This window comes from Eubalaena glacialis, chromosome 18 (assembly GCF_028564815.1).
Source record: "Eubalaena glacialis isolate mEubGla1 chromosome 18, mEubGla1.1.hap2.+ XY, whole genome shotgun sequence".
Lineage (NCBI taxonomy): Eukaryota > Metazoa > Chordata > Mammalia > Artiodactyla > Balaenidae > Eubalaena > Eubalaena glacialis.
The window spans coordinates 54,177,476-54,193,568 of NC_083733.1; the positions used below are offsets into that span (position 1 = coordinate 54,177,476).

A 16,093-nucleotide genomic window follows, 5' to 3' on the forward strand; every position below is an offset into this window, starting at 1 on the left:
AAAAATCCACATATAACTTTTTAAAAAATATTTATTTATTTTATTTATTTATTTTCTTTCTATTTTTTTGGCTCCGTTGGGTCTTCTTTGTGGCACACGGGCTTCTCTCTAGCTGTGGCATGGGGGTTTTCTCTTTCTAGTTGTGGCGTGCGGGCTCCAGAGCACGTGGGCTCTGTAGTTTGTGGCATGCAGGCTCTCTTTTTGAGGCGCATGAGCTCAGTAGTTGTGGCACATGGGCTTAGTTGCCACGTGGCGTGTGGGATCTTAGTTCCCTGACCAGGGATCGAACCTGTGTCCCCTGCGTTGGAAGGCAGATTCTTTACCACTGGACCACCAGGGAAGTCCCCACATATAACTTTTGACTCCCCCAAAACTTAGCTACTTATTAGCCTATTGTTGACCGGAAGCCTTACCAATAACATAAATAGTCGATTAACACATATGGTATATATATTATATACTGTATTCTTATAATAAAGTTAGCTAGAGAAAAGAAAATGTTATTAAGAAAATCACAAGGAAGAGAAAATACATTTACAGTACTGTACTGTATTTATTGATACCATAAGTTTATGTTGTCTGTTTATAAGGTAAATTTTCTGTCAGTATCTACATCAATATTGTCTTATATGATAAACACAGAATGTATTATATGTATTACTAACACTGGACATCAGAAGTGAAAAGATAATGTGAAAAAAATTTATATTTATTTACAGATATAATGACTCATGCATTGGTAATGAAGAAGCAGCAACATGATTGCTTTACGGTAACCTAGTGTAATTGATATGAATGCTTCACGGTAGCCGAGCCTATACAGTAATGAATGAATCAGCATAAAACTTTTCTGGCATACAATATTACAGTCACATTTATAAAACAGTATTGGAAACATCGTTACATTTTTTTAAAAACCACTTACTGTGATGATAGGCTGATATGCAGTTTATGCAATCACAAGAGAGAGAAGCACACTGTAATGTAATTCTTTAAAAGCAAAGTTGTAAAACAGTAAGAAAGCTAACACATTATTAATTTTATATTGAATATCACTCACCTTATGCCTATGTAAGGATAGATTATCCACTTCAATACAAGTCTTGCACACGATGTTCTACACATATATGTTTGTATATTTATTGAAAAAAGTCCATGTATAGTGGATCTGCACAGTTCAAACCCATGTTGTTCAAGGGTCAACTGTATAATAAGCACATAGCTTTAAGTACTGTCAGTAGATTCAGCCTTAGAGTAAGTAACTTAATCTAAGACCTCAGAGTGAGAAGGAGCCAGCCATGCAAAGAGCCCAAACAGAAGATTTGTGGGGAAATAGAGCAGACTGAAAAGTCCAATGGAAGTAAGTGGGAACATGTTCTAAGATCTGAAAAGAGGCCTCTCCAGGTAGCAGTAAAGAGAACAGTGGTTTGAGATGATGCGTTACAGGTAAGCAGAGACCTTTTAGCAAGTTTGATTTTATTCTAAGAATAAAGAGAAATTGTTGAAAGAATTTAAGTATGAATTCTCAACCTTTCATGTCCATCAAAATCATTGAATGGAGAATATTAAATATAGGACTGCCCAGGACTGTAGAATCTGATCCAAGTGGTTTAGGTGGTGTCTAAATCATAGTATTTGTAACAAGCTCCCTTGTGATTCTGATTCACATTTCAGTTTGAGAACCACTGACTTAAAATATTTACTTAGGCACTAATCTCATTTTCCTGCATGAACTCTCTTTTTCCTGGTGTTGCCTTTTGCTTTTTTTTTTTTAGCTATGTAACTATATTTAGAATTTCATTGGGTAGTACTTTGGTTGTCTTTTATTTCTACTGTAGAAATTTTACTTCTTTTAGAAAAAGAAAACTGCATGTTTGCTCTCTTGTTTTCTTTCAGATTTGGAGACCAACTATGAGACCAAGAAGTTATCTTCAGAAAATGACATTCATGAAATAAACTTATCCCAGTGGAAAATAATGGAGAGAATTAAAAACCATGGCCTTAAGAGACTCATTTTAAAAAATGATTGGGAGTCCAAAAGAAAATTTGAAGGACAAGAGGAATATTTCAATCAAGTGAAAATTACATCTCAAAAAGTGTCCTCTTACCAAAAACACTCATCTTTTTCTTCACATCAGAGAATTCATTTTGTCGAGAAACCCTATGAATGTAAGGAATGTGGGAAGGCCTTTAGAGTACGCCAACAACTTACTTTTCATCACAGAATTCATACTGGTGAGAAACCTTATGAATGTAAGGAGTGTGGGATGGCCTTTAGACAGACTGCACATCTTACTCGACATCAGAGACTTCATTCTGGTGAAAAACTCTATGAATGTAAGGAATGTGGAGAATCTTTCATATGTGGCCCAGACCTTAGAGTACATCAAAAAATTCATATTGGTGAGAAACCCTATGAATGTAAAGAATGTGGGAAAGCCTTCAGAGTTCGTGGACAACTTACTCTCCATCAGAGGATTCATACTGGTGAGAAACCCTATGTATGTACAGAATGTGGGAAAGCCTTTAGACAGTATGCACACCTTACTCGACATCAGAAGCTTAATATTGCTGACAAACTCTATGAATGTAAAGAATGTGGGAAGGCCTTTTTGTGTGGCTCTGGCCTTAGAGTACATCACAAACTTCATACTGGTGAGAAACCCTATGAATGTAAAGAATGTGGGAAGGCCTTTAGAGTACGACAGCAACTGACACTCCACCAGAGAATTCATACTGGTGAGAAACCCTATGAATGTAAGGAATGTGGAAAGACTTTTAGTCGTGGTTATCATCTTATTCTACATCACAGAATTCATACTGGTGAGAAACCTTATGAATGTAAGGAATGCTGGAAGGCCTTTAGTCGTTACTCACAACTTATTTCACACCAGAGTATTCATATTGGTGTTAAACCCTATGACTGTAAGGAATGCGGGAAGGCCTTTAGACTACTCTCACAACTTACACAACATCAGAGTATTCACATTGGTGAGAAGCCGTATAAGTGTAAGGAATGCGGGAAGGCCTTTAGATTGCGCCAAAAACTTACTCTACATCAGAGCATTCATACTGGTGAAAAACCCTTTGAATGTAAGGAATGTAGGAAGGCCTTTAGGCTTAATTCATCTCTTATTCAGCATCTGAGAATTCATTCTGGTGAGAAGCCCTATGAATGTAAGGAATGTAAGAAGGCCTTTAGACAACATTCACACCTTACCCATCATCTGAAAATTCATAATGTAAAAATATAAGAAAGCCTTTTTAGTCTATGAATGTAGTAATTAGTTCCTTTTGCTTCCTCCATGCACCTGACTTGGCATAACGGGGTTTAAATCAGTAAAAGAATGTGTTAATTTAATATATTCCACCATCACTCAGACCTGAGAATCTTCACATTCATTCTAGAAACTAATCCTATTAATATAACAAATGTGGGAAAGACACTTATCATTTCTAGCCCATCACTTTCCTACCTGTGTTATATTGAACAAGATGTTTAACTGCTAGATGCTATAATTTCTTCATTTATAAAATTATAATACTGTGGCAGAATAAAGATTACTGCCGATTCTTTGGTACTCCACCCATTAAGACGTGGAATCCACATCCTTTCCCTTTGAATCTGGGCAGACTGTGACTACTTTGACCAGTAGAATAGCAGAAGTACTGCTGTGCTAGTACTGGACCCAGTACTAGCTGGACTAGTACTAGTACTGGATCCAGACTTTACTGGTAGATTTTGCCTCATCTCTTGGAATACTCTCTCAAGTTCAGACCTGAACTGTTATGTTAAAAAGTCTGGCTACTCTGCTGAAGAGACCACATGGAAAGGCCCTGAGACTACATAGAGAAGGAGAGGCACTCTGCTGTGCCCAGTCTTCCAGATTGCCCATGAAAACATCAGACATTTGAGTGAAATAGTTTTGGATCCTCCAAACCAGCCATCAGCTGAATGCCAGTGAATAACCTCAGTTGATGCCATGTAGAACAGAAAAATCCACCAACTGAGCCCCTGCCCAAATTCCTGACCCACAAAATCATGAGATATAATTAAATGGTTGTTGTTTTAAGCTACTAAATATTGTTTTATTATTATCATCATTAATATTACTCTCTTGAAAATCCATATGAAAGACTATGGGCACAGTGAATATAGAAATGGCTTCCACCAACACTCATCCATTATTGAATGTCAGATAACTTATTCTTGTTAAAATAGTGAAAGAGAGAAATCCTTTTTCAATTTTTTCATAAAAAAGAAGATATTCTACAATCTATACTCTCTGGCCTCAGTATAAATTTGATTTAAAATTAACAGAGGATGGATGGACCTAGAGATTGTCATACTAAGTGAAGTAAGTCAGACAGAGTAAGACAAATATTGTATCACTTGTATGTGGAAACTAAAAATAGTATAAATGAACTTATTTACAAAACAGAAACAGACTCACAGACATAGAAAACAAACATGGTTATCAAAGGGGAAGTGGGGGGATAAATTAAATTAGGAGTATGGTATTAACAGATAACATACTACCATATATAACATAGATAAACAATAAGGATTTACTGTATAGCATTGGGAACTATATTCAATATCTTGTAATAACCTATAATGGAAAATAATTTTTTAAAAGAATATATGTATATATATATATATATTTACTGTATGAATATATATATACACACTGTATGTATATATATACATATATGTGTGTATATGTAACCAAATCACTGTGCTGTACACCTAAAACTAACAATATTGTAAAGCAACTATACTTCAATTAAATAAATAAAATTAACAAAGAATAAGATAAAAAGAAACAATTTGGAAATTAAAAATCACCTATAAGTCCAGCATCAATTTTTAAAAATCCATTGTAGCCTTTTAAAAAAATGCTCAAATTGTCCTATATTTGGCCAGTGGGAATCCCCTCAATTTGGATCCTATGTCCTTTTGTCATGATTACTGTAGCCTGTGATAGCTTCTTTTTTTTCTAACAAAATGCATTGGTCAGCTACAGAGCACATTAGGGCATTTATTAATAAATAAAGGGGGAAAATGGAGCATTTATCCTGCCTTTCCTTTATGAACTATATTTCAAGACAACCAAAAGTTGGTGAAGGAAAGTTCTTTATTATTAGAGAATTCTAGCTAATAAAGGTCAAAGGAATGATAGAATCCAAAAAGTCACACTTTTTATTTATGAAATAATGGGTCTTTATGGTATCAGTGGATGTGAAAACCATTAGGTGAGAGATTATTCTAAGATTTTAAAGGACAGAGCAGAATGACAACCCGCTAACCTATAGTAACATCTCTAAATTAAATCAGCAAGGCTATGTGCTTCTTGATGTAATGCAATGGATGTATACTACCTGTGGAGTATTCTTGTCCAAAATATTGATTCAGAAGTGTAATTTAGTCTCTAAACCTACCAGTTTACAGGAAACTTGGGAAATAAATGAACAAATTCATGACACAAAGAAGCGAACAGCCAAATCCAGAATGTGGGAAATTCCACAAAATAAAAGCCCTAGTTTCTTAACCAATATATGTTAAGAGAATAAAAACAGAATTTTACAAATTAAAAGAGACTTGAGACATATTAATTAAATACAGTGTATGGAATGTATTGAGATGCTTGTGTTAAAATGTACCCAGGATTTGCTTTAATCAGGTATGGTAAGTCACGAAGACATGGAAATGATTATCATGAAGGAAGAAGCTTATACGCGGAGATTTCTGCAAACAGGAGGAACTGAGTACACATAGGAGAACATGGAAGGAGCACCTAGTCCTGTTAGGAGGCAGAAGGCGGAAGAGGGCAGATCATGACTCAGAACCTTTACTGGAGTTTTCCCAGGAAGGAATGGGTGACGTGATGCCAGGTAGGTACACTGAGCAAGTTTAAGACTGGGTAGATTGAATAATTTTGTGGGCTCTGAGCTTCAGTGGTGGTCCTCAGTTGTCCAGTACCTGGCCCTGGGGTGATTTAGGGCAGGAGGAATATTGGCTTGGTGTGTGAGAGTTTGATAAAGGAGATGTTTGATAAAGGGGTGTGGACTTTGGATTGGTTGGTTTGTATATCAACGGCATGCTTGCAGGAGGGTTGTTTGTCAAGGAATTGCGAGCCCTAGAAGTGGTAGTCTCTCCAAGATCAAGTCCCCAAATGCCAGAGCATCAAGAATACAGAAAATAAGAAAATACAGGCAATACAATCCTGATTTGGACAGATTAAAAGAAGACAACTTTTTACATTATTGTGAAAAAGTAAACCTAGAGTGGGTATTAAATTATATTAAATAATTATTATTCATTTGTTAGGCATGATGATGGCATGGGAGTGGGTGTGTGTATGTGTGTATAAATCCTTATGCATTAGAGAGCCATACTGAAGTATTCAAGGATGAAATTATATGTATGATTTGCTTTATAATACTAAAGAAAAAATGGGAAGGATAGATGAAACAAGATCGGAAAAATGCTGTAAATCGTTGAAGCCGGGTAATGGGTACATAGGGTTCACTGTGCTATTCTTGCTACCTTTGCATATATTTGAAAACTTCCATAATAAAGTTTTTGTTTAAGTAGAAAATCTGAAATTTTAGACTACTTAGTGATAAATGATAATTTGATCCCTACAGATAAAAATTTGTGGGAAGGGCTTCCCTGGTGGCGCAGTGGTTAAGAATCCACCTGCCAATGCAGGGGACTCGGGTTTGAGCCATGGTCCAGGAAGATCCCACATGCCACGGAGCAACTAATCCCATGCGCCACAACTACTGAGCCTGCGCTCCAGAGCCCGTGAGCCACAACTCCTGAAGCCCGGGCGCCTAGAGCCCGTGCTCTGCAACAAGAGAAGCCACCGCAATGAGAAGCCCCCGCTCACCGCAACTAGAGAAAGCCCGCGCACAGCAACAAAGACCCAACGCAGCCAAAAATAAATTAATTAAATAAATAAAATTTTTAAAAAAATTTGTGGGAGGCCACCAAAGCTCTACTTTGTAGGAAATTAACAACCTTAATGCATTTAGAAAACCTGGATTGAGCAGTTAGTTCACGACTCTGTTACCACACATACCGTGCCTGTCACATAGCAGGCAGTTGACAAAAGTGTTGGGGAAAAAAAGCATTAACATAAGCCAGAAAACGTTTTTTACATGGGCTCTCAGCAGTGAAAGCAGGGAGTCCTAACCACTGGACTGCCAGGAAATTCCCAGAAAACATTTATTTATTTATTTATTTAATTTATTTTTGGCTGGGTTGGGTCTTGTTGCTGTGCGCGGGCTTTTTCTAGTTGCGGCGAGCGGGGCCCACTCTTCGTTGTGGTGCGCGGGTCTCTCATTGCGGTGGCTTCTCTTGTTGTGGAGCATGGGCTCTAGGCACGTGGGTTTCAGTAGTTGTGGCTCGCTGGCTCTAGAGCGCAGGCTCAGTAGTTGTGGCGCACAGGCTTCGTTGCTCCCTGGCATGTGGGATCTTCCCGGACCAGGGCTCAAACCCCTGTTCCCTGCATTGGCAGGTGGATTCTTAACCTCTGCGCCACCAGGGAAGCCCCATTTTTTTTTTTTAATTAAGGTAAATAGGAAGTAATTCATACAATAAAAGTAAAAGTACAACTTAAAAAAAGTAGAAGAGGGACTTCCCTGGTGGTGCAGTGGTTAAGAATCCACCTGCCAGTGCAGGGGACATGGCTTCGAGCCCTGGTCTGGGAAGATCCCACATGCTGCGGAGCAACTAAGCCCAACTACTTAGCCACAACTACTGAGCCTGCACTCTAGAGCCCGCGAGCCACAACTACTGAGCCCGTGTGCCGCAACTACTGAAGCCTGCGTACCTAGAGCCTGTGCTCCGCAACAAGAGAAGCCACTGCAATGAGAAGCCCGTGCACTGCAACGAAGAGTGGCCCCCGCTCACTGCAACTAGAGAAAGCCCACACGCAGCAACGAAGACCCAATGCAGCCAAAAATAAATAAATAAATAAGTAAAAATTCTTTTGAAAAGTAAAAGAATAGTTAATAAAGTAGTAGATTTTATCCAAGAATATTCTCTTTGAAAAGACCATTAATATAGAATCAGCAGTTATTATTGAGGGACAAAAGATGATTCAATTACAGCTTTATGTATGGGAATGGTGAAATAGGTACATATATCAAAGAGATTTAAAAGTTTTAAAATTTATATGTTACTATATACATATATTTCAGTATGTATAAAAATATAGAGAGTGAACTATCTAGAGAAACCTAAATGATCAAAGTTGACTCAAGAGACTATAGAAAGCCTGAACAATCTATAGATTTTATATTTTATTTTATATTTTAAACAATTTATAATTTATAGATTTTATAATTTATAGTTTTATAATGTATGAGATCTGTAAACAAAGGAAATTTAAATGGAGTTCTTGTTTTTTTAAAAACTAGAATCGATAGTTTTTCAGGCAATAAAGTTTTAAAGAATAGATAACCTCTAACAAAATTTTGCAGGATCATTCTATAAGGCAGATATCCCAATAATAAAATTTTAGATGAGGGTAATCCCTAAAAGCAAAATCTAGACCAGTATCATTTAAGATACATGCAGACATTCCAAATAAAGTTCAGTAAATTGAACTCAGTGGTCTAAAAAAACAGTTATAAAACATAAAATGATTTACCAGGAATACCCAGGGCCTGACCTTTTGTGATTTAGTTAGGCATTTAGGTTTTCTAACTTGAGCAGTGTAACAGTGTTGGGAAAAATGACGTGATCCTGCCCCAATAATTTCTTTCGATTGTTTCTCTTCTTTTTCTCGTTTATTTTAGCTTCATCAATTTTATAAAAGGAATGAAAAATTATTTGAAAAATAGGCATTCAATACTTAAAAGTTATTATCTTCTACAAAAGAAAAACAAGTATTGCCACAGCACTTTATTTTCAACCAAATGAATGTCAGTGTCATACACTGACTTGTACCTCTAAGTCCATTTTGCTCAGAGTGGGCAGATTGGGCAGATGTCATTGAATAATCAGTCACCATCTAGAATAATAAATCTCTTCCACTCATGATTTCAAATTGCTTTTACTTTGTGGACATAACACAGTGTTTACACAAAAATGTAACATACACAATAAGCATTTTAAGTGCTATTATGTGATTCTTCTCCCTGGTAACATTTTCTTGTTAACTGAAGTCTTTTGGGGACAGTACATTAACTCAAAATTTCTTAAAGTATGTTCCACAAAACACCAGTACTTATTGGTTCTTGAAGAAAATGATTTTGTGGTCAAACAAGCATGTAAGCTCTATATTCTATATTTCTTGGGAGAAAAAAATCACATTAAGTGCCTAACAAAAGACTATCAAAAATGTTTCATTTTATCTAACTCAATGTATAGAGCTCCCATTCCCAATACCTATTGTAGGTGTAATTCCACTTTGGCAGATGTTGCCCTAACCAAAAGGAGAGGCTTCAAGGATGGAAATGTCAGCATTGTGGCAGGTGTATGGTTATCTAGCAAGGCAAGCAACTCAGCATGCTGTCCAACCAGCTGCTTGCTCTTTTTTGGATTTAACATGGTGCTTTTCAGTAGAATAAAAAACCCCTAGTCCTTTTCTTTATATAAATACACCATATTATTGAGGCCTTTTATTGGTCAATATTTAGGTTATATATAATTTCTCACTGAAAAATATCTTGTTGAATATCTGAGTTTCTTGCTATACATAACAAGGGTTTCTCTGAGGTATTTATCAAAAGGTGAGATTGGTAAGTCAGAGGTTCTGTTCATGTTCAACCTCACTAGATATTGCCGTAGAAGAGGAGAACATCCTTATGGTACCAATTAACAACCCCTTCAACCAGTGAAATATTATTTCCTTATATCCCCACTTCTGGTATGTGCTTTAATATTTTCCTGGTAAATAATGAGTTGAGCATCTTTTCACATACGTTTATTGCTAAATACTATAGCTTGCCAATTCATATGTATTGCCCATGTTCCTTTTTTAAAAAATCTTCATATAAAAATAGTGGGATTCTTAAAAATAACATTCTAGATAGTAATCCTTTACCTAGTATTATGATGGACTCACCTTCTCCCAGACTGTGGCTTATTTCTGTTTTTATTGTGATATTGTCATATTAAAATTTTAAATATGGATACAATCATCGCTTTCATTATTACCCAATAACCTTTCAAATTCATTTTTTACTAGACTCTTAATTTTTTAGGCAATCAGTTATGTCAACTACAAATAGATATGATTTTTCCTGAATATTTATAGTGATTATTTTATTATTCTTACTCTAACAGAAATAATTTCCAGAACAAGATTTAGTATTAGTGGTGATAGTGGGCATCTAGTTGTTTTTCCCAACTTAATGGAAATCACTTAGTGTGATGTTTGCTCTATGTTTGAGGTAAACAGACCTTGTGTGGTTCACTTGTTTCCTTCAGTCCCTATTTAGCTTTTTTTTTTTCAATTAAAAATGCCTGCTGAATATTGTCAGATGCCTTTTTGGCACACTGATATATTTTCCTTCTTGAATTTGTTAATGTGATAAGGTGTACTTTGGTCATTAAGACAACATGATACTGATGCAAAATGAACAAGTAGACCAATAGAACAAAATAAAGAGCCCTGAAACAGACCTACATACATGTGGTCATCTGATTTATGACAAAGGTTCCTCGCAGTGTGATTGCAGAGGAAGTGATGTTCTTTTCAATAAGTAGCACTGGATCAATTGCATATCCATATCGATAAAAAATTAACCTTGGCTCTTATCTTACACTTCACACAAACCAATTCCAGATGTGTTAATGATGTAATTGTAGACGATACGACAAAGGCTTTAGAAGAAAACATAGAATATCTTTCTAGCCTTGGGGTAGCAAAGATTTCTTAAACAGAACACAAAAAGCACTAACCATATGGAGAAAAAAAAGTAAATTTTACTATATTAAATTAAAAAATCTATTTTCATCAAAAGACACCATTAAAGTGAAAAGGGAAGCCACAGACTGGGAGACTATATCCACAATACATAAATTTGACCAAGAATATATAAAGAACCACTACAAATCAATAAGTGACAGACAACCAAATAAGAAATGGGGGTACTTCCCTAGCAGTCCAGTGGTTAAGACTCCGTGCTTCCATTGCAGGCCGTGCAGCACGGCCAAAAAAAAAATAAGCACTTCCAAAAAATGGATATCCAAATGGCCAATAAAGATATCAGACCGTGCTCATGTTCGTTAATTATCAAGAAAACGGAAAAATTAAAACTACAATGTGATATGGCTGTGCACCCACCAGAATAGCTAATAAAAAAAATGCTTGCAAGTGCTTGTGCATAATGCATACCTGGAGGGTGCCATGATGTGCTCTGGCTATTTCAATATGTTAGTGGATATTAAAGACAAGATCCCCAATCTCCAGGAAAATCTGGAAAGCTGAAAACCAGTGAGTACCTAACTAAGAAAACTTCACATATTGATAAGGGTCATGAAGAGAAAGATACTGGGAAGGAGAATTACTGGAGGGGGATAATTCAGTTAATCTTTTCATCTGAAGTGTATACAGTATCTATAGTGGTAGCAATACAGGTTTTATGTAAGTATAGCCAGGCTAACACTGAAAAAGAAAAGCTGCAAAGTGGTACTAGTCGAATCAGATAATTGAAAATACTAAAAAGTCCCTATAATCGAAACGATGTGGTACTCATGCATGAACAGACCTGTGGAATAGAACAGAATTCCATAAATAAACCCAAATACATAGGGGATTTTAGTACATAAAGGGACAGGGACATGACACATTCTTTTTATTTTTTGTATTTTTTTACTTTGGGGACCATATTAATGGTTCACAAATTTTAAAAGTCAATAACAGGGACTTCCCTGGTCCAGTGGTTAAGAATCCGTCTCGCAATGCAGAGGACGCTGGTTCGATCCCTGGTTGGGGAAGTAAGATCTTACATGCTGCGGGGCAGCTGAGCCCGCATGCTACAACTAGAGAGAAGCCCGTGCACCGCAACAAACAGCCCATGCGCTGAAGCAAAAGATCCAGCGTGCTGCAACTAAGACCTGACACAGCCAATAAATAAATAAATAAATAAATAATTTTAAAAAGTCAATAACAACCAAAGGGGAAAGTGGGGAGGGATAAATTAAGAGTATGGATTAACATACAACTATATATAAAACACATAAACAACAAGGATTTACTGTATAGCACAGGGAACTATACTCAATATCTTTCTTTAAAATAAATTTATTTTATTTATTTATTTTTGACTGCATTGGGTCTTCATTGCTGCACGCAGGCTTTCTCTAGTTGCGGCGAGCGGGGGCTACTCTTCATTTCGGTGTGCGAGCTTCTCATTGCGGTGGCTTCTCTTGTTGCGGAGTACAGGCTCTAGGCACGTGGGCTTCAGTAGTTGTGGTACGCAGGCTCAGTAGTTGTGGCTCGCGGGCTTAGTTGCTCCACGGCATGTGGGATCTTCCCAGACCAGGGATCGAACCCGTGCCCCCTGCATTGGCAGGCGGATTCTTAAGCACTGCACCACCAGGGAAGTCCCTATGCTCAATATCTTATAATAACCTCTAACGAAAAATAATCTGAAAAAGAATATATATGTATAACTGAATCCCTTTGCTGTACACTTGAAACTAACACAATATTGTAAATCAACTATAGTTCAATTTTTTTAAAAAGTGAATAACAGGAGAGAACCTAAATTGGAATATAAGCAAAAAAAAAAAAGTTTCCTTCACACTAAAGGGGGAAAAAAGACTTAGGCAAGCAACTTTTGAAGACAATTTGACCATATTCCCTCAGGCTATAAGCAGAAGAAGAAAAAAAAAAAAACCCGTAAACAAGTAATTAACTCTCATTAGTAGGATTGATTTACACAGTGATATAGATTAGTAATTCTGGAACTATTTCATGTATTCTAGAATCAAGCAAAAAAGTAGCTGTACTTGGGAGTAAGTAAATATAATGGGAGCCAAGTTTGTTGTTGCTGGAGAAGGGCGTTGCGATAGGGAGAGCAGGAGGCTAGGATGAACCCTGTGGTGTTGGATTGCAATTGGAGGTATCACTACAAAGTCGTGCTTTAAAAAAAAAATAAATTTAGAGATTCATATAAAGGTGTGTGTATGTATGCCCCCCTAGCAGAGAGGACATAGAAGCAATTACACCGCCGTAGCAATGAGAATATCCAGCACCCAGATCCCAGGAACAAGGACTCCTTGGAGAAATAGCATAAGACACTGAGCAGAGAAAACACACGATGGGATTGGAACATTCTGAGGGGGTAGAAAGTAGGGAAGTGCTCAAAAAATGGTTGAAATATGTTAAAAAGTCACAGTATCTCAAGGAGTTCTCACTGGCCAAATCTGGACAATCTGAGCATCAAAACAGGTCATAGTAGCAGATTGAGTAAAACCATTGACTAACACAGTGACTAAAAGAAGCATCCATGAAACATGCTTTATAGTAGAATGCCAACTTACTAATGTAGAAGGAATGGTGAAATTAGAAAATCACCATCAATCAACCATCACAGTAATCATTGATTCTGGTAAGAATCATCAATGTATGCCAAAACTAATGGGTGAAAATTTGATGAGAAACAGAATTTGATACCATCGTAAAGTCTCTCTCCACAAATATTAATTACAAAGGGAAAAGTAGTAACATTACAGTGAAGAAACCTGGCAGACAGCATCTTGACCAGTTATCAAAGTTAACATAACCAGTGTGGCACAAAATGACATCCTGTACCTCCAGAACAGAGCGACTCCTGTGATATTCCTGCCAAAAGGCATAACCAGAATTTAATCATAAGGAAATCACAGAAAAATGCAAATTGAGCAATGCTCTACAAAATAACTGGCCTTTGCTCTTCAGAAATGTCAAGGTCAAGAAGGACAAAGCTTGAGGAATTGTTTCAGGTTAAAGGAGACTAAAGAGACATGACAAGAGTAATATATGATCCTGGAACAGAAATTTTTTTTTCTGTAAAGGCTTTATTGGAACAATTGTGAATTTGAATAAGGTGAATATTAAAATAAAAGTATTATATCCATGTAAATTTCATAATTTTGATCATTGTAATTATGGAGATTATGGGAGAGAATGTCTTTGCTTTTAGGATGTATACACTGAAACATTTAGGGGTAAAGGAGCCTTACGTGGGCAACTGACTTTTCTGAATGAAATTCCAAGTGTTCAGAAAAAAATAGGATCGTAAAATAAATGCAGTAAATGTTAGCATTTACAGAATCTGTGTGAAGGGTATACAGGAATTCTTTGTGCTATTCTTGCAACTTTTCTGTACATTTGATATTATGTCAAAATAAAAAGTTTCATTAACAAAGAAAGCAGGTTTGCATTCTGCCTCCTCCATTAATTGCTCTGTGATGTTGAACAGGTTGCTTCACCTCTCTGTTTCTGTGTCTGTCACATGAGGATCGAAATAGTACCCACATGATGGGATTGTTATGAAAAATAATTAATGCATGTAACATTCTTAAAACTAGGCCTGGTAAAAGAAAGAGCACTTTAAATTTTAGCTTTTATAATTTTTACTTGAAAATTTGTCTTTTTTCACCTCCAAAAAATTTTCTCCGTCTTTTTTCTTTTTTTCTTAAAATTCCCTTTTCTTCCTTATTATTGGTTTCTCCTTGTAGAATTCCTATTAGACAGACATTAGAATTTCTGGCACTGCCTTTCACATGTCATTTTCTCTCATGTTTTCCACTTTTATCCTTTTGTACAGAATTTTGGGAGAAACTCTAAGCATGATTTTTCTATTCTTATAGTTACTCTTCCACATATCTCCAATTCTACTATTCAGCCAAGCTGTTGAGTTATTTACTTCATGTGTTTAATCTCAAGAAAGCAGATTGGTTTTAGAAAAGCCTAATCTGGTTTTATGCATACTCTTTCCTTTCTGGTATTTCAGAAGGTAAGGAGTGAGGTGGAGGGCGGTGGGGGGGGGGCAAGGCAGAGGCCTAATTGAGTTTTTAAAGTTCTGTTCCAAATTCTTGAGGTTCAGCCACTTTTTTGCCATTGGGATCCTTAAAACACTCTAGTATAGTAATATAAATCTCACTTTTCACTGTTACTCCTTAATTTAAAACATCTAATGCAAGTTTCCTGCACCCATTGTCTTGTTCTATAGTCTCATACTTTATTTTATTTTTAAAATTATTTATTTATTTATTTGTTTATTTATTTATTTATGGGCTGCATCAGGTCTTAGTTGCGGCACTCGGGAATCTTTCGTTGCTGTGCGCAGGCTCCAGAGCGTGTGGGCTCAGTACCTGCGGTGCGTGGGCTCTCTAGTTGTGGCTCACGTGCTCAGTAGTTGCGGCGTGCGAGCTTAGTTGCCCTGCAGCATGTGGGATCTTAGTTCCCCAAGCAGGGATCGAACCAGCATCCCCTGCATTGCAACACGGATTCTTAACCACTGGACCACCAGGGAAGTCCCTACTTTATTTTAAATAAGCTTTTTCTTTTAGAATGGTTTTAGATTTACAGAAAAGTTGCAAAAGTAGTTCAGAGTTCCCGAATAATGAACACCCAGTTTCCCCCTTTTTTAACGTCTTATACTACTATAGTACATTTGTATATTCTTATTAACTGAAGCCCATACTCCAGTCAAATTTCCTTAGTTTTTACCTAATGTCTTTCTGTTCCAGAATCCTATCCAGGATACCACATTACATTTAGTCCTCTGTGTCCTTATGCTCCTCAAGACTGTGACAGTTTCTCAGAGTTTCCTTGCTTTTGATGTCCTTGACAGTTTTGAGGAGTACTGGTCAGTTGTTTTATAAAATGTCCCTGAAGTTGTGATTGTCTAATGTTTTTTTCCTAGTTAGACTGGGGGTTTGAATTTGGGGGAGGAAGACCACACTAACTGCCATTCTTACAACATCATATTAGAGGTATATGCTATCAACATAATTTATCACTGATGATATTAGCCTTGAATTCCTAGCCAAGATAGTGTTTGCCAGATTTCTCCACTGTACAGTTACTTTATCCCTCTTCCCAGACTATGCTCTTTGGAAGGAAGTCACTATGCACAG

The 16,093-nt window shown here is 36.7% G+C and overlaps 1 protein-coding gene across 1 annotated transcript in view; it reads left to right on the forward strand.

Annotated features, from left to right (window-relative positions):
- Window positions 1-16,093, forward strand: part of LOC133077663 (uncharacterized) — a 76,405-nt gene that overhangs the window by 20,146 nt on the left and 40,166 nt on the right. Inside the window, exons 5-6 of the mRNA XM_061172448.1 lie at window positions 1,897-3,242; window positions 5,760-5,895. Of these exons, the coding sequence (XP_061028431.1) occupies window positions 1,897-3,242; window positions 5,760-5,895 (1,482 nt within the window). The remainder of the gene's footprint in view (window positions 1-1,896; window positions 3,243-5,759; window positions 5,896-16,093) is intronic.